The 27903-nt window shown below is 42.1% G+C and overlaps 1 protein-coding gene across 10 annotated transcripts in view; it reads right to left on the bottom strand.

The window, feature by feature from the left end:
* The window catches only part of SLC8A1 (solute carrier family 8 member A1), a 409948-nt gene that overhangs the window by 57734 nt on the left and 324311 nt on the right, over positions 1-27903 (bottom strand). For 7 of the 10 annotated variants that reach the window (XM_067703172.1, XM_067703167.1, XM_067703173.1 and 4 more), the window contains exons 3-7: positions 25800-25906; positions 22309-22329; positions 21849-21866; positions 12320-12450; positions 8015-8114 (exon numbers count right to left, since the gene is read on the bottom strand). In XM_067703172.1, the coding sequence (XP_067559273.1) occupies positions 8015-8114; positions 12320-12450; positions 21849-21866; positions 22309-22329; positions 25800-25906 (377 nt within the window). Of the gene's footprint in view, positions 1-8014; positions 8115-12319; positions 12451-17590; positions 17660-21733; positions 21749-21848; positions 21867-22308; positions 22330-25166; positions 25271-25799; positions 25907-27903 lie in introns of all 10 variants that reach the window. The other 3 variants (XM_067703174.1, XM_067703165.1, XM_067703166.1) reach the window with 3 other exon arrangements.

Genomic DNA, 27903 nt, shown 5'->3' with positions numbered 1-27903 from the left:
TGTAGATTGGAAAACATTGATTCCCACCTAAATTCATTCACTCTTTATTCAACAAATTCTTATCACTGTCAAACACTGGCCTGGGTACTAGAGAAATAGTGGTAAATAGGACAGATTTGCTGTTGTTAAAAAAAGTATTTTAATTTAGACTCTTTCTACTTCCAAGAGGACTTGAGCAGATCTGTACCTATTAATAAAGTTAAACTACTTTAAGATAAAATAGGACCAAAAAATATCTGAAGAAAGCAGAAATAAAGGACACTTTCAGACACGTAAGTTGAGTGAATATTGAATACTTGGACAAAAAAAATTGACTAAGCTTTCTGATGGTCAAAGCAAATAAGAAAACACTGAAAAAAATTAATTTGCTGAAAAAAACAAAACTCCTTTTATTTAAACTAAAGTAGGAATTTATCATGTTTTCTTTCTTTTTTTTTTTTTTTTTTTTTTTTTTTTTTGCGGTACACAGGCCTCTCACTGTTGTGGCCTCTCCCCTTGCAGAGCACAGGCTCCGGACGTGCAGGCTCAACGGCCATGGCTCACGGGCCCAGCCGCTCCGCGGCATGTGGGATCTTCCTGGACCAGGGCACGAACCCGTGTCCCCTGCATCGGCAGGCGGACTCTCAACCACTGCGCCAGCAGGGAAGCCCTATCATGTTTTCTTTAACTATAGTAAGGGACATCTTGAATAATAACTCTAACTCTAAGGAAAGATACAAATACTTTTCAAATATTATACTTTAAAGGTAAAAATTAAAATTATGATTAATTTATAATCCAGTGAGAGCAGTTTTGATAGGGGCTCTGATAAAAAGTTAAAGAAGCTTTACTTTCCTGATATCTAATTCAAAGCAAGGAAGAGCAGCTACTGAATTTAACGTGACCATTAGACAGTGTGTCTTAAGCATTAGATCTCTTAAATGAGCTTTGGCCCAGTTGGTGTAATCACCCAGTTTATCTAATATGTACTCTAAGGCAGATGTTTCATTGGACTAAAGCCAGAGCTCTAAATTTCAAATAGCAGTGCCATTGAGAGTAAGTCGACATTTACTGCTGAAAGTGAAAGGTCCTTCAGAGGACCCTTTAGTACTTCCATGTTCCAAAAACAGAGGTCATCCATTCCAATGCCCTAACCTGTTTGTGGCCCATCAAACACACATTGTACATCTGATTTAATTATTAAAGAAAAGGGCACATTGACCAGAAGTAAAGAATGTCCATGTTAAAAATAAAACCTAAATGCCTCCCTTCCTGGAACTCCAATGCTGGTCCTCCTTGGGTGATAAGACTCTCTTCCCAGGTGCCAAGGCCATATTGACTTGCTGTGCACATGCTGGTCTGTTGTCTTTTTTTTCTTGAAACCTTGAAGAAATGTATCCCTGACTTGTATAATGTTCTTTGTTCTGATGAGATATAAGACTGTGCTGAAAAACACGCTTCTCAGGAGCAGTTTCTCAGAGTAATCTGGGAAGCTGTCTTGCAGGCTATAGTCTTCAGTTTGGCTCAAATAAAACTCTTTTCTATTTTTATTATAGACTGTTTATTGATTATTTTCATTGACATAGTAGACAAGCAATAAATGGTAACATTATTTAAGCAGAAAGTGGGCTGAAATTTTAGACACAGGTTTTGGAGCAACTTCCTTAGAGGTAACTGTACCTACCATTTCTCAGGAAACCTCAGCTTTTTTCATGAACCTCAGTCAATTTCTATTTTTACATAAAGGATAATTAAGAATCTTTATAGTCACACAAGAAACAGGACAAAAATGAAAACTCCCAAATCCCTAACACCCTCTTCCCTCTTTGTTTTTCTGATTTTCTCAAAGTCACATGAAGTCTGTGTCAAACCTGACCTAGCAGGATTATTTTTTTTCAGCTGCTTAAATGGGATTTCCATATGACCCAGGGGTTTACGCATTAAGTAATGAGAGTGTCTCCATAGTAATGATGTTTGATAATAGATCCTAGAAAGATTCCTGCTTAGACCAGATGGCACGGCAACCCCTTGAAACTCACTGGAGGTACCATTTTTATTATTTATTATTTAGGACTTGGGCAGTGGATCAGTCTTCAGGTTGACAGGATTGTCAGAGTGAATTATTGTTCATGGGCACCACTGAGGTGACAGTTTTTGCTATTAAATAATTCAGCTTATCTGAGAGCACTTATTACTCTACATAACATGCATGGATAAAAGACCGATGACAGAAGCATCCCCCAAACTGAGCTAGTCTCCAGACTGGAATGGTAGACTCAGCAGACCACACCCACTCCACCTGTTTATTTAGCTGGTGTCGCTGTCTCTGATTTTAATCTATTGTGAAGTGTAGTGAGGGTGGACAGGCCAGTCACGTCTAAGATCCCGGCCTCCTGTTGAATGTCTACCCTTCTTCTGTCAAGGATTCCACAGGGATTTCTGGGCTCCAATTACCAAGCAGGAAGAAAATTAGAAATATTCGAATCGTCCTCTCACTTCGTTTCTTTTTTTACAATGGAAGACTATCTTCTCATCCCTTTCCTTCTAGGAGAATCGATGTGAATTGCATGCTGCTATTATGCTGAATATTTAATATAAGCAAGCCAGGAAGGTGGGCAGAGTGTATTTTTTTTTTCCATTGCTCAGAATCAGGTGGTCCGTGAAACATGATGCCATCGGGGCTGCTGTAAAAATACAGCAGACATCCACAGAGCTCCCAAAGTTCTATACTGGCTGGTTTCTTAGAACTCGCCTGGTCCAACTCTCTCATTTTACTGATGGTGACACTCAAATTCGGAAAGATTAAATACTTTGTCAAGTTATGCAGTTGACAAGAGACAGAATCAAGACTACAAAAAGGCTTCTTTTTTTGGCCACTTTTGAGTGTTCCTTCATTATGAGAAGTCCAACAGATATTATATCAGATATGCAAAATCGATGTCAAAAGTAAAAAGATTTGAGAAAAAGCCTTAATGCGGGATACTTAGAATGATCAGGTAAAAGAGGGGGCAGTGTGATGATGTTCTTGAAAGAATGTCACCAATTACTAGGCAGGAGAAGACTACAGATGCACCTAGGGAAACAAACACTTCCCTCTGTTCTTTAGAGAATTGACTGGTGCCTTCCCTGAAGGAAACATGAGCTGGGCTTAAGGAGATTTAACAAATATTAAGGGGAAGAAAAACCCTTCATATTTCAATCTGCAGCTCAGTTATGCAAATGAATAAAGATACAGGCCATATAAGGTGCCTGTCTCTGTGCCTGTGTTTTGTGTATCTGCATGTATGCACACATACATGTCTGCATGCATCTGCGTATGTATGTCTACAGGTGTTCTATGTGTGTGTGTGTGCATGTGTGTGTGTGCTCAGGACTCAGGCACAGCGAGTGAGTGCACTTCTCACCCAGAAGAGAATCCCAGGCCGACATGTACCCCAGCGCTGACATTCACCAGCTTTGGCATCTTGGGCAAGTCGTCACATTGTTTTCCTGAATCTCACTCGCCTTATCTATCAAACGGCATGTGTAATACTACAAAGCAAAAAGGTCAACCAGTGTTTTTAGTCCCCTAGCCTTTTTAGTAATTAAACTGAATTGACTGCCTTTCCACAAAATTTGGTTCTATTTTATCGTAGAATATTCAAGAAGTTTGCCTCTCAAATAACCAACTGTGCTATCCCAACGCACAGACAGTCCTTGTGAAAATACGCGTTGCCTTGATCAATCCTTATGGCAACTCCATGAGTGAGGAACAGTTTTCTCCACTTTACACACGAGGGGACTGAGATTTAGAGGGGAAGGAATCTGCCTAGAGTCACCCAGGGAGTTTTTGGAGGTCTGGGACACAAATCCACATCTTACTCCAAAGCCAGGCTTGCCATCACTCTGTCCTTCACCTCACCACCACCCAAGGCTGCTGGAAAGAACAACAATGTTCCGGCTGTGGAACTGGCACTGGCATCCTGGTTCTCTTTACCCAGCTAACCTTTGCCCTCTTCCCTGAAACATCTGTTTCTCCCTCGTAGCCCAGCTGGTCCACAGTCTCTTAAAGCCAACCCTCCGTTCTGCCCTAGCCGAGACACTAGAAAGATGGCGGCACTGGGGGAAATTCAAACCAGACACACAGTGAGTGCTGGTTTCCCTTGGAAATACATCGGCTGCCACATCTTAAAGCACCTGATTGGGCTTCCCTGGTGGCGCAGTGGATGAGGGTCCGCCTGCCGAGGCAGGGGATGCGGGTTCGTGCCCCGGTCCGGGAAGATCCCACATGCCGCGGAGCGGCTGGGCCCGTGAGCCATGGCCGCTGAGCCTGCGCGTCCGGAGCCTGTGCCCCGCAACGGGAGAGGCCACAACAGTGAGAGGCCCGCGTACAGCGAAAAAAAAAAAAAAAAAGCACCTGATGGTACTAGACTTGCCTTGTAAATTTCTGACAGGCACTTCACTACCGCTACCGCTCCTGGTATTCTATGCAGGGAAAGACAGAAGGAGAACTGCCAGGACATGACTATATAATCCCTTCCTAATCCCTTGAGTCTCATAAGTCCTTTAACTCTTCAAATATTGAACTATAAGAACTTGGTTTACAGAAACATTATGGTCATAGGAGGCCCAGGGACTGAGCTATGAAATTCAGAGAAGACAGGAGGACCAAAAGACAGCCAGGGGGTTACCTTGAAATTAGCTTAAATATAATCAGTGGGAAACAGAAGCAAAATCCTAGTTATAAAATTATTACTTTTGTTTAGCAAGATAGATCGTCTCAATTTTGCACAGAAAATTGCACAGGAAAAAGCCTCCCAGTAGAGACATTTAAAAGCAATTTAACATTTTTAATAAGGCAACTGTTTCTGATTCTCAACTATTTAGCCATGAAATCTTAAAATCCAATGAAAGTCTGTTTTCAAGAAATACTGCTTTACAAATTGTATTGTCTACTTAACAACCCAAGAATAGTAACATTCTTTAGAGACTTAAATTTAATCCTAATGACAACAACTAAGCTTCCTAACTGCCCTTCATGTAATTTAATGGCTATAAGCTATGGGTTTGCTTCTCTGATATTTTGTCTCAAAATTGTAAAGAAGATCCATTTTACCCAGCAGCCTGCAAATTTCTGAGCCATTTTGTCTTGTTCCCAAGCAGTCACTTAGAAACATAAAACAGAATATATTGCATGATCAATAAGAACCTTTGAGAGGTTGGGCATTTCATTCATGAACCGTTCTTCAAAGGATCTGAGTGGGAGTTATTCTCATCATGTAAGTGCTGAAACCATGGCACCAGGAGAGGTGACGAGGCCAGCGTCACTCCATGAGCCAGATGGGAGGAGCAATTTTCCTCACTTGGAAATGTCTCGCTCTTCAGGGCAGTGGACAGCACATTGGACTAGTGTTTGGTAGATCAGGGCTCTGGGCTATACCTTCCAAAGGCAAGTTGCCTTGCTGAGGCCCAGATTCTTCCTCCAGAAGGTCAGGATGATCATAATACTGACCTCATGAGATTCCGAGAGCATTTGATTCAACATAAGAAAGTACTGGCCAACCAAAATCTTCCCCTTTAAAGTAAGAATGTCTTAGCATCTTTAGAGTTGTTTCTCTGTATACCTATTCTAACCAGGAGCAAATACACAACTTTGTTTGCAGCATGATCACTCTTGCTGTTTAAAACCACCCTTTTCCATTGCCATAGACTGGACATAAAATGTTTACCTTGGTCCCTGAAAGTTACAAAAATGTGTGAATGAACCAACACAAACCACTCCATGGCTAGAAAAGCAAATTCAGCAACGACGTGTCTATGGATGGCGTCTTTTTGGCTACCATCCAATGCAGCCTCTATGCACACTTCCTGTCTCCCTCCATGGCTTTGTTGTTCTCCATGACTAGCTCACCATCGTACAGACACCTTATTTGACTTCTTGCTTATTTTACTTATTTGCTGTCTCCTGCCAGTAGATGGTAAGCTTCATGCAGGGTTATTTGTCTTTTTCATTCACTGCCATAGCCTTCTCAGCAAGAACAATGAATGATTGACATATAGAAAAATGAATGAATGAGGTCCAGCTCGTGACCATCGTACAAATACTCATATATCTGCAGTCAAAGGAAACCTGGAAACTATTAGAAATGGTCTGTTAAGGCTTATGCTGCTTTTAGTGTTTCAATTCTAGTATGTCAAAGCCCATAAAATAATTTGTTTGTTTTTTTTTTTTTGCAGTACGCGGGCGTCTCACTGCTGTGGCCTCTCCCATTGTGGAGCACAGGCTCTGGACGCGCAGGCTCAGCGGCCATGGCTCACGGGCCCAGCTGCTCTGCGGCATGTGGGATTCTCCCGGATCGGGGCACGAACCCGCATCCCCAGCATCGGCAGGCGGACTCCCAACCACCGCGCCACCAGGGAAGCCCTGGTTATTTTTCAATATTTTCTACCACTGGCCTTGTCAACAGTTTCTTATTCAAGTTATCTTTATCCCTTTAGTTTTTGTTCTCTCTACGAAGAAGGAATATAGCTCACGCCTCAGGTATTAATCTTAGATTTATAGAAAAAATACAAGCCATAATGAGGGAGTACTATAGACTGAATATTTGCATCCCTCCCAAATTCATATGTTGAAACCGAATTCTCAATATGATGGTTATATAGAGGTGGGGCCTTTGGAAGATGATTAGATCCTCATCAATGGGATTAATGCCCTTATAAAAGAGACCTTGGAGAGCTCCCTCATCCCTTCCCCTATGTGGGGACAGAGTGAGAAGCTTATGAGACAGGAAGCAGGCTCTCACCAGGCGCCAAATCTACCAGGGCCTTCATCTTGGACTTCCAGCCTTTAGAACTGCCAGAAATAAGTTTCTGTAGTTTACAAGTCACCCAGTCTGTGGTATTTTGTCATAGCAGTCCAAAAGGACTGAGACACGGAGTCCCCACCTCCATTAGAACTTATGCGTACATTTCAGATCTACTCCCCTAAGCAATTACTCATCATTTACTGTTCATAAATTTCCACTGCATACTCTACTGCAAGAAACCAAAGTGTGATTATTAACAGCACTAATAATAAACAGGCACAAATGTTTTTTATCACCCTCTGTTCCCACAGTACTTGGGAGATCTGTCAAATTATTCTGTGGCAGATTGGAAAGACGGAGTTGTGTTAGAAGTCATGACCCAACCGCTAGTGACGCTGTTTCCATATTTTCCAGTCTGGGAAACACTAGTTAGAAAATTCTAGTTTTATTCATTAGCTGCAAGAGTAGAAAATGAGCCTGTGGTGATCTTTAAAGAGAAAGAACCAGTGGAAATGAAACAGAAGAACTGAAAACCAGAAAATCCCATGAGAGTGTTGCTTTCCTGAATCGTTGAAAGGGGCTTTCCTCCGCCTTTTTACAATCACACAGAGAGTGGACAAGGTTTGGTGACACAGAAAAGGGATACTTCTTTCTGAATTTAATTTCCTCAGGTGTCTGGCTCCTTGAGTTTGCAACCCTCTTCATTTTATAGGATCTTCCTAAATAAAACTCCACACTTTGCTTGTATAGGAAGAAACAGAATGTGATTCTATTTTCACTTCCAGAGCCAGTGCAAACACTTATTTGTTAGATGTTGTTGAAGAGAGTGAAAAATGATGCAGATGATGGTGGTGAAGTGTCTTAACGTCACCCTGCCCCACCTATGATTTTGATGGTTCCTTTCTGACCTGCACTTAGTCACTTCTCCTGCTCTCAGGGAATTTTCCAGATAAACCCTGTGATTGGCTATCCATGAGTAAGAGACACAGTAGGCTTTAAATTTATCTTGTCTATTTCCAGAGAGAAAGACGCAATGTAGACAGAGAAGGATGTCCTGTTTGAAGACATTTGCTTCATCTTAGAAAGTCTGAATTCGTCCCCAAAATGTGCATGTACATTACAAATACATTTATTTCTCTTTTAATTTTATCATGGAGAGTCTTTGGTGCTTTGGCCTAGACCAAGTGGTGACGGCAGGAAAAGTAAGCTCGGGACATTATCATTAATAATATGCAGAGAAAAGCACTCACCAGCACTGACAGTGATCGCTTCGATAAACTGCTCTCTCCAGCTGTTCGTCCCAACCACGAGGGCTAGGTTTGTCTTCTTAATAAGTTTGTCCACGGTACTCTAGAGAGGTTGAAAAGAATCAGAAAATAATTGTCGGGTTGGTTAAGGCCTCGGGAAATCTCAGACCTTGATGATTTTAAAACCCCCGAGTTATCTAAAGGGTAGCAGATGTTAGGCTCAGAGCAACAGTATTGACATCAAACACTGTTACGATTATGCAAACAAGCATCGTCCTTTCTTGGAAACATCCTGAAACGGAAACTTCTTCATAGCAAATACAAGCCTCCTTCACTGCCTAATAGCCAAGGAAGAATAGCCTCACCGGTTACAACTGAGGATGTTGCAAAAGCCCATCCCTTTCCCTCGGACGCTTCATGAACTTGCTTCTCTCCTGGTTTCATCTAGAGTGTTTGTCTGCAACTGAATTAACCTATGCCCTGCTCAGCACTACCTATCGGTGGATAACTGGAAGCGGCAGAGAGATGACGAAACTAAAACCTCTTCTTACTATACTTTTGTTGATCAATGAAATGCAGCCAGACAGCAAAGCGTCAAGGCTGCTGCTGTATGATCATTAATAAATGGATTTTCCTGTGGCTACTGGTTTTGTCAGCCTGGTGGCTGGTAGAGAATTCATCTCACCTGACTCCTGCGGCAAACAAGAAAAGACAAAAACAGTCAATTTGTATGGTTCAGGGCAAACTGCAATGACCTTGCACTGAATCTCCCCCTGCTTTACTAGCTCTGAGCCTCTTATTTTTCTTTTTCTTTAAGACCTTGTTTAGGCACTTGCTTCTGTACAATTAGCACTCTTAGCTTTCCAAATGAATGTCAGTTCACGGAACCGCAGAAGCAGTCAAGCGTTCACAAGAAAACTAAGTAAGAAGATGCACCCAAAGCGCTACCACAAATCACAGCAATTACAGGGAGAAGGGTCACTTCCGGAACGTGAAGCTGTTCTTCCCAGAGAGACGACCACACCGACTTGTCCACGACGTGCCCCACCCTTACTGTCAGAGCATCCTCGAATTCCCACTTATTGCAAAGAGTCAGAAAACACGTATTATTTGTCTTAGGTCAAAATCTGTACATGTTTAGTGCAGTGTCCCTGAATTGACTAAGGTTTGAGAGAGCGTGTTATTAGCTAACCGGGAGGAAGGAAAATGCAATCCCAGGGGCCCGTGCAGAAGGCCAAAGCTACATCAGAATGTCAAGTGTGTTCGTTCAACCGTCATTGCAACTGACTTGAAACACTGAGATGATAATAAACATGAAAGGGCCCATCTCCAACTGGCCCACTCTGTATTTTCAACATCATCCTTTTCTAGATTGTTTGTCCTTATGGTGGTGACCTTTTGGCCTCTAGCTTTGTGTCTAGAACTGCCAGTGCCGCTGATAATAGCTGTAACCATCAGGGCTCTTGGCTGCCATAGCCAGAGGCACATGACAAGCATCTGACTTTTCTCTGGACTTGGCCAGTCTCATCAAGCACTCTGAGTGTCTCGGTTGATGCCAAATCAAAGTTCTTGGGTTTTTTTTGGTTTTTTTTTGCGGTACGCGGGCCTCTCACTGTTGTGGCCTCTCCCGTTGTGGAGCACAGGCTCCGGACGCGCAGGCTCAGCGGCCATGGCTCACGGGCCCAGCCGCTCCGCGGCATGTGGGATCTTCCCGGGCCGGGGCACGAACCTGTGTCCCCTGCATCGGCAGGCGGACTCTCAACCACTGTGCCACCAGGGAAGCCCCTGTGTAGAATGTAACAAGAAATAACCTTGACTTTTCCTAAATGTGATGGAAACTTGGGGCAGGTCTCTCCAAGGAAGCCCTCTTTACTCTAAAGCCAAGGCAGAGAATCCCACTTTCTGGGGGATAAATAATTGAAGAGTGAAACTGCTCTAACAGTTAAACACAGACTCGCCTCAGAAAATCTCTCTGAAGAACAAAGGTTTAAGATAAACTAAACTTAAAATGTATATTATAAAATGTATATATATGTATATATAATGTATATATATAAAACCTCGGGTAGATTGTAAACTTTAGTTCATGTTAACCCTGGCGGACTATGAGACAGCCTGGGCTCTTCCCTGGACTTAATTTACATACGTGTCCTCTCTTGACCTATAGGAGGAGAGGCGTGAATAGGAGAGGACCTATAGGAGGAGAGGAGGAATTTGAAATTTGATCCTTGAACTTTGCCACGGACACTGACCTGGAGGTTTCCTATATGTCAGTCATTAGCTCTTCACGGTGCTAGTCTGTAGCAATAGTTTTAACCTCAGCCATGGGTGTTAGCAAAGTCCAGCCCTTGGTCACAACATAGTAAACAAGAACCCAGTGGGCAAAGCAGACTCGGACATTGTGAGGTATCAGCCAGATTTGGGTCTTTAATGCAGTTCTGAGGGCTTTGAACAATTTCTTTAAAACGGCTATGGTCTAGAAAAAATTTCCTAAACAAATAATATGATATCAACATTGATGCTACAGGGCACTTCAGAAACATGCCCCAAGGTACCCTTCAGTGTTACCAGTAACTGTCCTGATGAACTTTGAGCAGATGGGAGGAAACAGTCTATGGAAGATATTCTAGGAAGATAAGTTCCCCAAACAACGGGAATTATGGAAAGAGACTTGGTTGACTTTCAAATGCTCGGATCATTGGAGTGGTTACCAGAGAGAGCTTTGGACACAAGAAAACTTTTATGCCTAGAAGACTGTGCCCTGCCGTACCCTTCCTACAGGAAGTGACCGTGATTTCTCTCCCTGGTCATGGGTGCATGGAAGGGAAGTGCTCGGGGTGGTCCCGTGAGGAAGAGGGCATACAATCATTCCCCATGAGAGTCCTGGGAGGGGTGGGGGACAAGCGTTTACAGAAAATGCCAAGCTGTAGAACCTCTGTGGTCGCAAGTGGCACCATGCCCTCTGGTTCCAGGTGAAAAGAGGGCGCGTGACGAAGAGTGAAGATGGAGACGGGAACAGACTGGTCCACAGAAATGGACAGTCTCAGATATCCGTGCCTCAGGAATCTCAGGGAACTTGTGCATATACCAGTCAAGTGTGTGCAGCGAGCCAGGTTCTGGATGAAACGCCAGGTGGGCTCTGATGGTGGGGTTCTGCCTAGAAAGCACTAGTCCCAGGATCTGCCCTGCTCTTTCTTTCTGTGGGAACGAATGAGAGGAGTTAACACATACATCCACAGTGGCCTGAAGGGGAAAGTTTAATTGTGTTGTTTATCTTTTAAATGCCACTTTAATTTGCAAAGACATTTTTCTTTCCACCTGTCGCCTCTCAGGCACCTTCATTTGTGAACTAAATTAGAAAAATACTGAACGGGCCCAGCAAAAGGTAAAGAAGCCACTACTGTGAGAACTCCAGATATGATCCTGAGGCTTTTAGGTTGGTCACCTGATTCTCCCTTTGGGAATTTTCATTCTGGTTTTCCAAACAGGAGCAGAATCTGCTTCAAAAAAAATAAGTGGGGAAAATGCTGCTGTGCTCTGGCTTGTCGTTCTGGAAAACCAGAGACAGGCTGCTCCTCTTCATGTCCCACTACAGAACGCAGGTGCGGCTCTCCCGGGGGCTTCTAGGTGTGAGGACCACGTGAGTGAAAAGGGATGGGAGCTGGGGCAGGGGCCGAGGGAGCAGCTAAGAGGGGTCCAAAAGGTTCATTTCAAAGTCCTAAGCTCATCCTAAGGCCCATCTGCTTACCTTCTGAAAAATGACTTTCCTCATCTAGAGAACTGGAAATCCAATTTCATCAGGGCAGTTATAAACCCTCCAGTTACAGGCACTCTGCCTTCAGTTTGTTGATTGTGCTCAAGTGTCCTAGGATCTTAAGAAGGTGACTACAGGGAAAGCTTACCATCCTTCCTCCAAAACAAAAGCCTCATTTTCCGCAGTGTCAAGGCTGTGCTTCTACTAGATTGATTAGCTTTTTCAAACAAAGCACGTTTCTTCCACACATAACAGTCTCTTGGAATCCATCTTTGCCTCTTCCTTGCTATCCAAAACCCTCCCTTTAGGGCGCCTCTGACCTCGCACAGTGATGTGTGCCACCCACCAGACCCTGGTTCTGACACCGTTTAGTTTATAGGATCTCTTGTTTCCCTACCAACTCGCGAATCCCATTTCTGCTCTAAAGGCCTTTCCATCAACGAGCCAGTTCCTGAAATTACATCTGCCTCTCGTATGGCATAGACTGACGCTATGAACCGTCTCGGTGCAGAGATGGGCCTGGCCTCCCTGGTGGGCGATGCTGGTGCGCGTACCTTGAACTCATAGGATTCTTCGATGATCACTTCCAGCCTGGTGTGCTCTCCCAGAATGGGACGCCCCATTTCTGCAATGCGCCTCTCCTCCTCTTCTTTGCTGGTCAGCGGCTGCTTGTCGTCATATTCGTCTGTGAAAGGGAAGGGCAAGAGAGTGAGAACGCATTCAAATTTATTTGGAAATCCCCGGATCCTGCTACAAGAAAACCAAGAAGGAAGGAAGCCCTGATGACCTACTGAAAGCCCCTGGGGTGGTGCTGTAAGGCTGGAGGGGAGAATTGGACAGACGCTTGTTGTGTGGGGCAGTGATCACTCTGACGGCAAGTGATCATAATATCCCACAACCTAAGCACCTGCCAAAGGGCAGATGAAGAAAAGCAACTTATAGGGCCATATCACTGGTAAAGACTCTGTCCACATGTCTGCGTTGAGGGAATCACCCAGCTGTCCCCTGGGACACTGGCTCACCTGGCTGTCTGTACACATCCTTTTAGCACATGACCAAGAGGAAACACAATTAAAGTTCCAGAGCGACTCAAGGAATGTAAGACTCTGGCCTCCTCTTCTCCACTTTCTAGAGGCAAAGAAAATGGCCCAGGGCCAAAGAGATGATAGATGGGAAATTCTGATCTTAGCCTCTCACTTGCCAAGAGCCCCTGCTGCAAGTTAAGAAGCAAAACATCCATGAATTCCACGGGTCAGTAAGACGCCTGCGCTCCAGAGCTGCCTCCCTCTGGTGCAAAGCTGAGGTGGGTTGGGAGGACCCTGACCATGTTAACGTTAAAGGAAACAGGGAGAGCGAGGGTGAGGCCTTTGGGAAGTTCATACTTACTCACCATGGGGGCATGATTATTTCCGGAACCACCATGTAGCTTACAATCCAGGAGAGGCTAGTGGGTGCTCAGAAAATGCTAATGGACTTGAGAGTCCATTAATGAGGGGAAGCTCACAGTTGGGTCCTCTCTGTGTGAAGGTCATTAGGATAAATCCCAGACTGAAAAGGCCACGCACGTGTGAAGGACAAACAGTACTCCTGTAACCACTCAGCCTCCTGTCCTCAGGCTCACGATGCTGGAACAAGACAGGCCACTTCCCCTCACAGTCAAGCTGAATGGACCTCATCTCCAAGGAAGTAGTCTTGGTGGTACAGAAAGACCACAGCCCTGACGCCCTTGCTTCTAGAACCTTCCAGGCAAACTGCCTGCCACGGGAGTCTGTTGACTGAGGAGAGATGAGGAAGGGAGGGACTTCTAGCCCAGACTCCTTGCCTTTTGCATTTAGGCATCAGCTATTGCAGGAGTCCACATCTCCCATCCCATCCCACCCATACATGGCTTCCCTCTGCTGAGGGACCCTGCCTTGGTGGCTTCATTTGATGCTCTAGCAAATGATGCAGAAGACTAGTTCCTAGGCCAGTTGTTGATTACTGAGCCATGGAGCAGTTGGGCTAGAGGCACTGCTAGCATTTTACATACGAAGTATCAAAACCAAGCACAAGGCAAAAGCAGAAGGTAGCATATCAAAGAATTCTTTACTGTGTATTCAATAGTGTCTTCCTAAAAATATATTTCAGAATCTGCTTTCCTACCCCCAGTAATTACAGGGCCCCAAAGAAATTCGAAGAAGACTAAAAATAAGCGATCTTGGACTAGCCGAAGTCTGCTAAGTGTTAGCAGATGCACAAGAGAGGTGCAAGTAGGTTACTTTTAATGGTAAAAGTTATAATATTTCTCAGAGTAGGCTTGGGAGGTTATGACCCAAGGGAAGGCAAAGGTTTTTGATTGGTGTCCCCATGACTTGCCCTTGAAATTACGTGTGTAGTCAAGGGGGTGAGCTGAGGTATGTGAAGTCCCATTTATCCAATGCTCAAACCAATCATATTTTGATTCCCACTGCTTTCTGATCTTAAGCCCAGGAAAATGTTATTAGAGTTTTCGTAGGAGCAGGTTCTATTAGTGTCTTTGTTCATAACCCTGGCTGAGAGACATGGAGACTTAGTCAAATAAGAATTATTTTTCCAGAAGTAAAACTATTACAACTTAGATTTTAATTTGAATTACAAAGCCATTTGGGGGAGAATATTTATTATGTCCCCCTTTTAATAGTTTACTTATAAATGGGAAGTTGCTTTTAATGGGATTCAAGTCAATTTAGGTAAAAAAAAATAGAGAAATTATGAAAGAAAGGTGATGCAGTGGCATTGTTGAAAGCCGCATTTCGCAAAATGAAATGATTTGGAACATGGTATTAAATGAACGGACATGGTAGTAAATGAAATCAAATCACATAGTGAGTGAAAAGGTTATTCCCTTTTTAATCCTCCTTTAGTCCTTATGATGAAGAAGTTTGGTGCTGTCAGGTCTGTAACTAGTTCTTGACATTAGGGTTTCTACCATTTACGAAAGAGAAAATAGCTCTCAGGCATAGAGCATTTGACTGCATTGAGCTAGAAGTAATAACTTTTTTCATTCTAAAAATTTTAACCTTACTTTCTCTATGTGATAAATACTAGCTTTCTATTAGTGTTAGTAACTTAAAGTTTTTTTTTAAAACAAATCTAGTGAAGTAAAAACATGAGGCAAAAAATTGCATGAAGTAAATAATAGCATAGTTGGTATGCGGCCTAAGGAAATATTGTAAAAGAGGTATGCGAAAGAACAAAATTTGAGGAATTAATATTTAAACAGATTTTATACTAACCTAAAGAAAAGCAGGAACCTTGTTTCTATCACTTTCTACATTCTTGCTCCAAGCTAGACTTGAATTTAATGCCACACTTTATTCCACCGTCTACCCATCTGGAAAACCTTCCCCATTTTCATCTAGCTAAATCCTACTTACCTTTCAAAACCCTACCTCTTCTCGCATGAAATATCCCTCAATTGACCTATTTAGGAATGACCACTCTAACTTGAAATTAATTCTGAATATCTGTTGTGTGTACATATTAAACGTGGACACTTCTAATATACTTTTTAATATTTAAACTACCTTTACATACAGATATCCAACGTGTAAACTTACCAAGATAGAACAATATGTCTCATTGCTCCTTGGATTTTCCTCATATCCCTCAGAGCCTATTACTATGTATGGAAAGTAGCAGGTGCCCAATAAGTATCTGTCATGTGACTGTCCAACTCACTGTTAGACAAGCCTCTTCTTTGCTCTATGCATATAGTAAAGACCGTTTGTTCATTTCACACGTCATTGCACTCCTACACTATGTCAGCATACTGAGGCCCCTCCCACCCCGCCTCTTTTTCCAGGAACTCATGGTCTAGTGGGAAGTGAGGCATATAGATGGGACAACTTCTAGTACAGCAAGGTAGGGGCTGAAGGTCCAGGGTCAGGGAGTAGCTCCCTCTGACCAAAGGAGTCAGGGAAGGCTTCAGGAAAAGAGGAGATATTTGAAATTGGCCTTGAAGCATGTATAGGAGCTTGCCAGGTGAAGGTGGTGGGAAGGCTGGCTAGGAGGCAATAGAGGAAGGAGGGGCATTCCAGGCAGAAAGAAGTCAAAGCACAAAGGTCTAGTGTCATGGTAGGGTCAGGGATATTTTCACTTAATAAACATCGTGAACATTTAAGAGATAATTATACTTATATGTAACTGAGAGAAGACAGCTGGATAAATCCTTCTATTGCTCTATAATGATACAGATAAATTAGTATTTGTGATCCAGATTTTTGAAACTGGCAAAGAAGAGAGCTAAGCTTATTTTTTTAAAGTGTCTTCTCTTTAGGTATCTTTTTTTGAATAGGGAAATCGTTTAACGGCACATTTTTTGATCACCTATTTTTTTTCACTTTGAGTGCTGGATCAAATGCAGTTCATTTTACTGTGGCCAAGTCAGTTTCATTTCCCTATTTATGCATATGCTGTGCTTTTAGTTCTGCTTCTCAGGTAGAGGAAATTCTCTATGTAATCCTGTTTATCTGTATATGTACATATATATGTACATATTTTTAAACTCATCATATTTTATTGAGAAGTTGATAATAAATTATATAACATCATGGTCTTAACCAACCAACTCAACTTAAAGATCAAATGCATAATTAACGGCCATGGTTAAAATCAGTATTGACAGGACAGAAAACAATCCTGTGATGAAATCATTGGTAGGGGTCCTCCCTTCCCCTGAGTAACTGATTTTGCAAATGACACATCACAATAGCTAATGGGTACCAGGGATCTGGGAAAAGCAGAATCATGAAAAAGCTGCTGTTAATGCTTTCTTGATCAGGCTGCATTTGGAAGCCGCATCACTGTAAGAGGTGAAGGGCTGAGAACACGAATCTATTAGAAAACAATACAACCCACGTGGAGATCTGCACCCGAGGAGCTACTGTGGATATTCGTGAATGCATTTGCAATTTTTTGTCTCAACACACAATGTAAAATTTGGAAATGGGTACAAGGCCAGTGGTGGGACAGTTTGCTTGTGGTTATTTTAATCCTTCACTCAGAGCTGTGTTGACAAGTCTGAGAGCGGAGATCTCTTTTTCAGCACCTGGCTGGTCTGTTTGATTAGAACCTAAAGAGACTGGTACTTTATTTCCATGAGGAATATTCTGGAACAACTCTGCAGTCAGGGCTGCATGATTACTGAATGGGAGTGTGGGATGCGAGAACGAGCAAAGTCTTACTGCAGCAGGCAGAAGTGTTTCTGCAGCCATGACCAGTGATGGGCGATGGTGACAACTGAAGAGTGAGTATCCGTGTCCTTATCCAGAGCTTGGTAAATTAAGGCAAGGGGCTCACACCCGGGCTCTAATCGTACAGTCGATCTGGGATAGCTTTGTCATCCTTTAGTCACCCTGTCAATGTTCCCCTCTGGAGAAACCCCACAGATGTACTGTCATCTGTGCATATTTGGCTAACATCATGTTGCCTGGCGGAAGGAAAGGCAGACTCTGGGAAGAGAGACAGCTTGCTTTTAAAGACATTTCATGACATTTGCAATGAAAGACCCATGTTGAAGAAGCGAGATTTGCAAGAAATCTGGAGTATACTGAAACTTGAGAGGCTATTGGACTCAATCTTCTCTGTAGGTCCATGCTTCCCCCTCCACCATGCGTCCCGTCCTGGGCCGATGTGGTGTCTTGTTGCTGACTCATCATACCCCCAACTGCAGAGAAGCCACGGCATTGTGTAGCAATGCTTTAGAGGTAATGGGGGTGAACTGTGTCACTTTAATGTCGAAAGACCGAAAGAACCCTTGAAGGCAATTAAACTGTGGTTTTCAAGGACCGTGATGAAATGAGTACCTGCGATGGTGATTATAGTAGAGGGGATCGGATGTTCTCTAGCATGAACTTTCCTGAAGACAGGTTGGCCTGGCAAAAGGACAGGCAGAAAGTCAGCAGACTGGATTGCACTGGTTTGCCAGAAGAGTTTTGTGGAATTAGTAAGCTGAATGTCACCCCCAGATGCACCCAGTGCAAGCAATGTTAGTTTGGGGACTGAGTGGTCAGCGGTCACTGTTATGTAGGTTGAAGAAGTGAGCAAGTAAATAAACGGGGCAGGTGTTCTAGGAGTCCAATCAGATTGTGTGAATAAAGCACACACCCCACAGTAGGGTTGCAGCCAGATTCCTGCAGGTGTCTGAGATGGAGTATCCATGCTCGTCAAGTTCCTGCTTCCAGAGGCATCACGGAACAATGAAAAGCACTCGGTGTGATGACAGGTAGCCTCGTGGTGCCAACAACGTGGCCTTAAGTAGGCCATTCCTCCAGTTACCCCATGTGTGAAATGGAGATAATAGTGCCTGCTCTGTCCATATCACAGGTCTGTGTGAGGGTGAAGCAACATAACATCAGGGAACATGCTTGTTTGTTTCCTTGGCAGTCTGAATGGGAGAAGGTTGTACACACTGGAAGGTTTTACAAGGGTTCACCATTGTCACAGTGACTGGCTGGATTACCTAGTTTAGGGTTTTCATGAAACTCCTGGTTCAACTGACTACCTGCTTTTTGCTTCTACCAAGAGATCCCAGAACCGACCTGGAATCATGAGACTGGGACTGCAAATTCTGCCATATGCTTTCCATCTAAACTTGGGCAAAAGGTGTTTCTTTTCTCTGGGATTCAGTTTTCTCAATTGTACAATGAAGGCAAACTTGAAGGGGATTTGTTTCTCTAACCTATATACTGGAGTGACTAAAGTGTGTTTAACTGTCGGAATTTTCATAGCTTGGCTTCCTTAAAAAGCCATGTGCGTTATGAAGACTCACGTGATGAGCGTAATATGATTGGAAGAGTAACTTTTATTTATTTATTTATTATTATTATTTTTTTTTTGCGGTACGCGGGCCTCTCACTGCTGTGGCCTCTCCCGCTGCGGAGCACAGGCTCCGGACGCGCAGGCTCAGCGGCCATGGCTCACGGGCCCAGATGCTCCGCGGCATGTGGGATCTTCCCAGACCAGGGCACGAACCCATGTCCCCTGCATCGGTAGGCGGACCCTCAACCACTGCGCTACCAGGGAAGCCCCGGGAAGAGTAACTTTTAAAAAGGTATACTGACTGTTACATACTTTTAATTAATTAGGGAACTTTTTTGCTGCCTGTTTGGGGACAGAAGCATGCCTCTATTTTTCCAAATTGAGCCAGAATACTTAATTTTGTTAAAAATATCCAAATTAATGTACTCTAGTTTCCCCCTTCTGGGGTCCTCCTCACTTTTCATTTGACTGGAATTCATACTGATGGCATTTCAGAGACATAGTGAGGCTTTGGATCGAAAAGGGATTGAGATGCAGGTAGGAATATACAAGTTGGGAGAAAGGAACTAAAAGTGCTGGGTTAAGGTAGTCATCACATGGCGTTGGACTTAAAGTTAGGGGGCCGGGCTCTGAGCCCTGGCCGGATGACTGGAGTAGATTGATCACCTCTGAAACTTCATTTCTTCTCCTATAAATGAGAACAAAAGATCTTATTCCATAAGGTTGAGGATTAAATGATATAATGAATAAGAAATACTTTCCAAATTCGAATGAGCTATAATGTATAGGGGGTTATCATGTTATGTGCCTGGAGGGTCAAGGGGGAATTACATCACAGGTCCCAACAAGGGCCTTTCAATGAGGCAAAGTCTGAGAGCAACAGGTGAAGATTTGCAAATTCCAAAAGCACCTCCAGCATTTAATGTCCATCACTAATGACACCTCTGAAATAGAGGTACTGGGTTGTGGACCAAATGACTTTTTCAATTTCCATATATCCTGCTTCAACTTTAGATTTTCACACTTAGCTGCACAAGACTGCATAAAAGCTGCAGGCAAAGTCCAAGAGTTAGATTAATTTTCCTTTACTGCCCCTGCGTCCCAAAGCGTTGACTTCAAAGCCTCAAACTGACTTCAAAGAAAAGCTCTCCAGGCCTTACAGCTGGTTTTCACTGTGTAGACCTAAATTTTAGAACTTTCCCCAGAGGCATCTATAGAGAGTGGATCCCAGGCATTCTGGCCTGGTTCCGGGGAAGAAGGATCATGTAAAGTGAGAGGAACAGGCCAATGTGGAAATTCCCAGAGGGTTCTGCAACTTTCTCTCATTTTAACTGCATCAATTTCAGGTTTTGGGAAGAGGAGGTAAAACAGGAAAATTGCTATTGAAGATTAAGGTTCAAACTATAAGAAAGAGCTTAATGAAGTACATGAAGTAATAGAAAACCTTTGAAAGAAGTGATTCTGTCCTCTTGGATGCGTGATGTGTCCGAGACAGAAAATGTTGGATGTTACTGGTGGGGTATTCTAGAACTTGATACGAACAATTTCTGAGAAAAGAAAATTAGGCTCCCAATACCTAGTTACTAAAAAGGAAGATGTTTCAATGGAAGGAAGGCCCTAAAAGCAAACTCCTGACATATTCAATGATAAAACAGGAAGCTATCCAAACACATAAATGCGTTTTAACAAGGCATTCTACCACTAAAGGTTTTTAGTTAAGGTCTCATTATCAGGCTGCATAGGGCTGAGGGAGCTGTAGATACTATACTATTCCTCAAATGGTTGACTTTTTTTTTTTAATTACTTCAAGGAAGCCATGAAGACTGGCTTGCCAAATTTCTACCTTCCTCAAAGCTCACAAGGATCATTAACTTACTGGGTGATAGAATCAGAATATTTCCAAAAAGATTTCAATAAGTTAAAATGATGGGATGAAAAAAGGAAGATTAAAGTTTTAAAAGTAAATGTAAATTCCTTCACTCGGATTCAAAAATAGCATATTTGGCAGCGCAGAATTTGGAAGACTTGACCTAGGAGAGTGTCAGGTGAATCAGGTTTAAGAAATCCTCTATGAGCACTTGTTCTATTTAATATTTTTATCCTTTTCAATTTCTATGTCTCCGAGAGTCTATGAATCATTTTGTCATTAAATGCCGTGTCTGGAGAGAAGAAGTGGAGGGCAATAGCCCATGTGAAATTGGACGCGTTCAGAAAGTTCCGCTTTGGACGGAATCATGTTGAAACTTCTTGATCATGAGTTTACACTGATGGTGGTTTAAGTTAACGCCACCCCACACCATAACATTTTCAAACTTAGAATGTTTGAAAATATTTCCTTTCTAAATATTTTGTTTAGCTATCTGGTTTCAGAAAAAAATAATTAGAATATAGATATCTGCATAATTATATTGGAAAATGCCACGGCCATTAGGATGGTCTTTAAGGACATCTTCAACCTGCAGCATCAGACAAATCAGGCCTACCATTTGATATGATTCTGAAAGGGTGAGAAAATATTTAGGGTCCAAAGAGAGGATGCTGTAAGGAAATATCTTTCTTCTCTATGTAAGGAAATAGCTTTAGAGTCGTGCTGGCTAAAAAATGCAATCAACAGCGACTGGGTACCATTATGAAATTAAGGGTTTTAAACTTTTTAACTGACATTTTGAGTTTTTACAGAGCACTTTGTAATCCACTGCAAGTGGCAGACATAGTACTCATTACCATGTTAAGAATGCTAAAACTTCGCAGATTGGTGTGGTGGGATGAGGGGAAGGCATGCTTTATCTTCTCCCAGTAGGGCATTATCTATGATTAGGACCCTGAGCTTGGGCCATGGAGTGGGCTTGTATGTCAACTCCTATGTTTCCTTGAGACTAGCAATCGTTTATTTATTCTGGTACTCTCTGGAGCACCTAGCAAGGTACACTCACATCATCAGTGCTATGAGAACATCTGTAAATTGATCAGTGTCAAAATATGACCAATTACAGGTTCTCCACACAAATCTGCTTATAAGTAAACACAGCATACACCTTGTTAATGTGTAAAATGTTAAATGTGTAAACTCAGCAAAAGCACACCATGTGTCACAGCTAAATGTTAATGCAGGGCACATAAGACGTGGTTTTTGTTTGATAATTAAGGGTATTTGGGGGAAAATGAAGAACATTAAAAAACTGTCTTACCATACAGGTATTTTCCTTCATTAAAAGGAAATAAAAATGAGAAATAATTTTTAAAAATGTAAACAACACACGGTACAAGATAAAATTTGGTTCATTAGACTTAAAAAATTCATACCTGTTATTGTGAAGCCACCTAAAAAAGAAAGAAAGAAAGAAATGTTACAATTCATTTCATTTACACTCTAAATCACAAATACCAGTGACATCAGACCGCCTGACAGCCTGTCCAAAGTACAAAAACTTGCCAAATTGTATATACAATTAAGAAAAATATGAAAACATCCATTCATGACTTAATCGCTAATCAATCTTTTAAGACTATGAGCTTTAGTGTACAAATTTAATTCTTGTGCATACCTAAGAAAGCACTGGTTTTGTAAAAGGTCGTACTGAACCCAAAGCAGAATGTAAACTACCCAACCTTCACAAAATTATGAGGCCAATGGCTCTAAACAACAATCTTGCTAATAAATCAGCAGAAATAAAAAATAAGTCAGAAAGCTACCGTAGCACCTGACAGAAATAGAAAATAACCTAGAAAAATGGAAAGGGAATGCAAGAAATGAAACGCTTACCAAGCTCATTCAATAACAGGGCTGTGAAGGAAACAGACAAAGACAAACACAGAATAAGAGACCAGATGAATAATGAAAGTAAGAGGAATGTCAGCAGAAAGAAATCCAGGCAGATCTGATTACGGTGGCAGGGAGCTGCTACTAAAAAATTGGTGCACGCCAAGTTAATGTGGCATTGGGAGTATTTCCAGATGATCCCAGAACTGATTTCTGCAAACGTGTGTGACTGATTCTATATATATAAACAATTCACTTCATATATTATTTCTTGACATTTAAGAAAACATTTCTACCATATGTTTACACACAGTCTATACATCTAGTTTGCCAAATATAGTAGAAATATTTTATGAAGTTAATCCTAAACCTTATTTGAGTGAGCCTTCCTCTTGAAATAAGTGCCTGGCAGTTAGCGAATTCAACATATGGAAGTCTTAAAGCATCCAGGATCTCAGGGATTGTACCTTTCAATGGAAACAGAGAAAACATCTTAGGAAATTCCATTTTGGCCGCCCCGCCCATAAGGAGACTTTGGCCCAAGATGAAGTTCTCTCGCTGGAGGTTCTATTTGCATGATATTTTGGTCAGCAGGGAATGCTTATGTTTTTTAAATCCTCAAAATCTGCGTCCCAGGAATCAGTGCTTATTCGCGTGTCCTTATCTATGACCTGCAGGGTATAATCTGACAACCAGATAGCTTCTTGTGGACACATAATTCCACAGAAACTGACAAGACAGGGAGGGAAGGCCTGGGGCAGTGGGAGGTGGGGTGTGGGGCCTGACATACATAATTTGTCTTTCAGGTTTTGTGCTTTAAACCCAGACTATAGCTGTAGCACTTTATTCTGGTGAAAGCTACCTGACTAAATGTATCAAATAGATTACTTCTAGAGTTGTAGATGGGAAAGTTACAATTACCTTTTCAGGACCAGTTTTCTCTCTACTGGTAGTGGCATTAGAGGATACTTTATAAAAACAAGTTAGTAATTTTATTTATGGTGACACAGATCCACTTGTTGGGTGTCAAAAGCAAATAGTGCTATCAAGGAATTTTAATTTGCTTTTATATGAAGGCATATTTTACCAAAATGACAATTGAAAGAGCTGTATTCAAGATGCTCTTCCTTGAGATGAAAGGCAGTCCTTTGGAGGACTGCATTCAGAAGTAAGTGCTTTTTCCTGTATGTTAATGAGGCATTTTTGATCCCATCTTTGTAAGAAATCGGCACAGTTTTCTAGTGTCTTTTTCTTCCGCCTGCTGTCTGTGGAGCATATTAAATAGGCTGCATTAAAATGGGTCCCCAGTGCTCCTTTCTCCATCATTCCAAAGGCTCCTGTTACCTTTTTGAACATGATTAAGTCAGGACAACTTCGTTTTTGTTTGTTTTCTGATGGACTCTGAGGCCAGTGAGTTCTTACAAAAGTGGGATTAGTTAAATTCCCCCAAATGTTGGGTCTGTATAGGAATTAGTCCTTTGTATTTGATTTTTTTTCTTTACATGTAAAAGTTTACATTTCTTGCAAAGTGGTCACCTAAACATCTATACTGCCTTCATCAATGGTTTAAATGCAATTAATAAGAGCTATTAATAGGTACTATGCTCATTTTATATATATATAATTAAGTGTATACCATTGCTTTTAAAATGACCACTAGGGCTTCCCTGGTGGCGCAGTGGTTGGGAGTCCGCCTGCCAGTGCAGGGGACACGGGTTCGTGCCCCGGTCCGGGAGGATCCCACATGCCGCGGAGCAGCTGGGCCCGTGAGCCATGGCCGCTGAGCCTGCGCTTCCGGAGCCTGTGCTCCGCAACGGGAGAGGCCACAGCAGTGAGAGGCCAGCGTACCGCAAAAAACAAAAACAAACAAACAAAATAAAACAACCACTATTAGAGGGTAATTATGGGACGCCCTCGGAATAATTCAGAATAAAAAAACTATTTTTAAAGCTGATATAAAATTCCTGTCCTTCCTTCTCAACTATAGGCCATATAAAATAGATATAAAATCAAAGACAGCAAAAAATATGGCTTCTTTCTTCAAATAGTTTCTAAAAATATAAACACAAATCAACACAAAAATCTAATTATAAGGATACTGCTGTTTATTTTTTATTTTTAGAAAAAAATTCTATATGTTAGAAATGTGTCAATTCTACAAGAATCAAAAGATTTTGAAGCATAAGACAGGAACGGCTTTAAGTAAGGGCTAAGTTCTTACTGAACTACCATATCCTTCCTACTAAAGAAAATCGATATGACCATGGTTTCATACATATGGTCTCTTTTAAATATCATATCTGATGATATGAAAAATATTTTACCAAAATGAACACTAGGATATTAATGCCACTACTCTTTAAGGATCTTTGTTCTAAGTTTGTTTTTTTTTTTTTTGAAAACTGGCTTCTCTAAATTAGACTAATTATTGAATTCTTCTGAAGTTTCCTATTAGTTGCCATTAGACCCATCTACCATGACTAATAGGCATTAAGTAGTCTCCATCACTAACATTTTAGGGGATATTTAATAGCTAGAATCAAATTTTAGAATGATTCCCGAATAGTGAAAAACTAAACCCAGAAATCATTCTTTTATGTCATCCCTTCTGAATTACAGAAATCTCTTCCAGTATTTCTGGAATCTGGTATCAATCAAGGTGAGCTGGCATTTTCTGAAGAAAAGGGACATTGTTTGGTGCATTTGTGAATATGGGCAGGAAAATGAAATGGCTAAAGCTTCAAAGGAGAGGAAGTATAGTACTTGGAAGCCGAGGAAGAGGAGAGAGTTAAATGTGAGAGTAGGAGACACAGAGAGAAGAGTACAATTTCTCGCTGGTATGTCTTTGTATACTCTCACACCTTTCATTCCTCTTCTTATCCATTTTGGTTCCTCAAGCACAAGGGAGAAACTGCACTCTTTCTCATATTCCTCACGGTCAAATATTCTAATGGTAATGATCTTCCTGTGGGAACACAAGACAAAGGCAAAACAAATGGTTGGAGTCACACGCTCATGCTAGGTGTTCACCAAGCAGCATGTTACTGTGATGTTATGGAAGGAGAACTGGCCACACATGGACCTCCAGGAGTATGTAAAAGGGCATCCAGGTACTCTCAGCTGGCCCCGTTAAGTTTCCTCTAATCCATCATTTTTACAAATTCTTCCTGCTTCAATGAGCAGTCAGGAGGTATCCCAAATTAGGAAGAGAAATCAGAAAGTCGGCTTCATGTGGGTGCAGGAAGCATCAGCACCAACTTTCCCAGGCTCGACTGCACTGACAATGAGTAGCTCAGACTGCCATGTGCAGAGTGGCCCAAACTGGCTGCTGGAGCTCCAGGCTGGGCTCCCTGTGGCCCCAGAGGAGATCTATGCCCCGTTACATAGGTGGAGGGATGTGTGCATTGTAAGTCACGTTCTGGAGAGTGCAGGCATCCAGGGGTGGCACAGGCCAGCAGAAGCTGTTGGGCTCAGCCCTGGAGCAGTTCCCCCACCTTTCTTCTCACTCATCTCCACCAAGCGGGGCTCGCCAATCTCAAGGAGGAAGGTCTTGTTTTTCTCATACTCCTCATCATCAATTACCTTGACTGATATTGTTTTGCTGAAACAGAGAAGAATAGAAATTGACGAACAAGGGGAATAGGAAATAGGAGAGAAGGAACATAGAGAAGAGGAAAGCAAGGTTAACGAGTGGCACTTCCAGACAAATGGCAACTGAGAAACTTCTGGACCGTGAGACTGTCCTTCCAGAATGGGTGTGGGATGGGTCTGAGAGAGTGGAAAGGTCACCCAATGCACAGCTGCCCTGCCCAGGACCACAGAATTGTTTCAGCCAAAATACAGCATTCATACTACTAGGTTTATCATCATCATGGGAAGCAGAAAAACATAGATCACAATAATAAGAAAAGAAAAATAGATTTATTTAGTAAATGCCTTAACCACAGGATTGTCTGAGCTGTGCTCTGGAATTCAACCCTTTGAAACAAATCAGTAAACCACATCAAAATATGAACAGAGGTTATATCTGAGTAACGGGCATAAGGGTCATTTCTGGGGGCCTTCATTCTGCTTTACTGTATTTCCAAACATAACATTTTTACCATAAAATTTTATTAAAATAATAAATGCATAAGAGCATCACAAAATAAAATAAAAGTCTTTTATCTTACCCCACCCAATGTCCTAGACTCAAACTCTTTTTCAGGTGAGTCAGATTTTCCACCTAGATCACAAGGGGAAGTTGTTCATGTTTTGTTTGTCTTTCTAAAGATGGAAGCCTCCTAAGGTGGGGGTGGGGAGTCATGATGTTCTAGTTATTTTCTTCCCTCCCAAAGCTGACCTTCAACTTTGACAAAATACACTCTACCCTACTTTCGAACTCCACCGATACACCAAGGCATTTCATTAAGAATTCTTCCTGTAATCCATCCTTTAGAGCTTCTTGCCTTATCCTGTGGTTGTGATTGACAGGTAGGTAGGACAAATGCAAATATTATGCAAATCTCAACTCCCCACAAGACCTGATGACTCTGAAAAGAAATTTAATGTTACCTTCTAATTAATGAGGGCTTAATCACTTCATGTATTACAACTTATTCAGAGCCCCCAAACACTTGTTTGTCCGTTGAAAATATTCTTTTTGTTCAGTACCATTGGCCAAGAACATTTCTGACTAAAGGTTTTTTTTTTTTTTTTTTTTTTTTTTGCGGTACGTGGGCCTCTCACTGTTGTGGCCTCTCCCGTTGAGGAGCACAGGCTCCGGACGCGCAGGCTCAGCGGCCATGGCTCACGGGCCCAGCCGCTCCGCGGCACGTGGGATCTTCCTGGACCGGGACACGAACCCATGTCCCCTGCATCAGCAGGCGGACTCTCAACCACTGCGCCACCAGGGAAGCCCTGACTAAAGGTTTTAAAACAATGACTTCATAAAGACACACAGTTTTAATGTCATGGACATTATTTAGTTTTGGTGGAATTTTCTAGGTCTTCTGGAAGGAAATTAGTCTATAACCTTTTTTTTTTTTCAATATTGATCAAAGCCCTCAAGTTTCATTTAGACCTATGCAAGCCAAAGAGCACCAGTCTTCTTTTCTTGTATGAAGGAGAATAAAGGTAGAAGTTGCTTTTAATTCTCTGAATTTCCCAGCCCCTAATGCTAAGTGAGATCAAATGATTGCTTCTGATTCTGGGGAGCCTCATAACCTCCTCGCTGCTCCTCAGCTAAAGAACATCCCCCATAGCGCTCACATCCCCATTTCTCACTACTAAGGGGTTGGAGCGCATGACGGTGCCTTTCTATCTCAGCTCTGTCCTCAAAGGCCAGATGAGCAGCTGTCAATGACTAAAGCAATAATCATTTTTTAAGAGCAATTAGATACTTACAAAACTACCAACAGTACGACAAAAGTCCAACCACATGTGTATAGTGAACAGTTCCTGTCTAACTTCTAGAACTATTTTTCTGGAATTCACCCATTTACTTTATATATACATATATATATAAGTACCCTGGTGTAGTCAGGGCAGGCTGTATATATATGTACAGCCTGCCCTGACTACACCAGGATATCTGATCATTCCTCAATATCCAAAAAA

This window comes from Pseudorca crassidens, chromosome 14, assembly GCF_039906515.1.
Source record: "Pseudorca crassidens isolate mPseCra1 chromosome 14, mPseCra1.hap1, whole genome shotgun sequence".
Taxonomy (NCBI): Eukaryota; Metazoa; Chordata; class Mammalia; order Artiodactyla; family Delphinidae; genus Pseudorca; species Pseudorca crassidens.
This window is presented reverse-complemented; position numbering and strand designations above follow the sequence as displayed.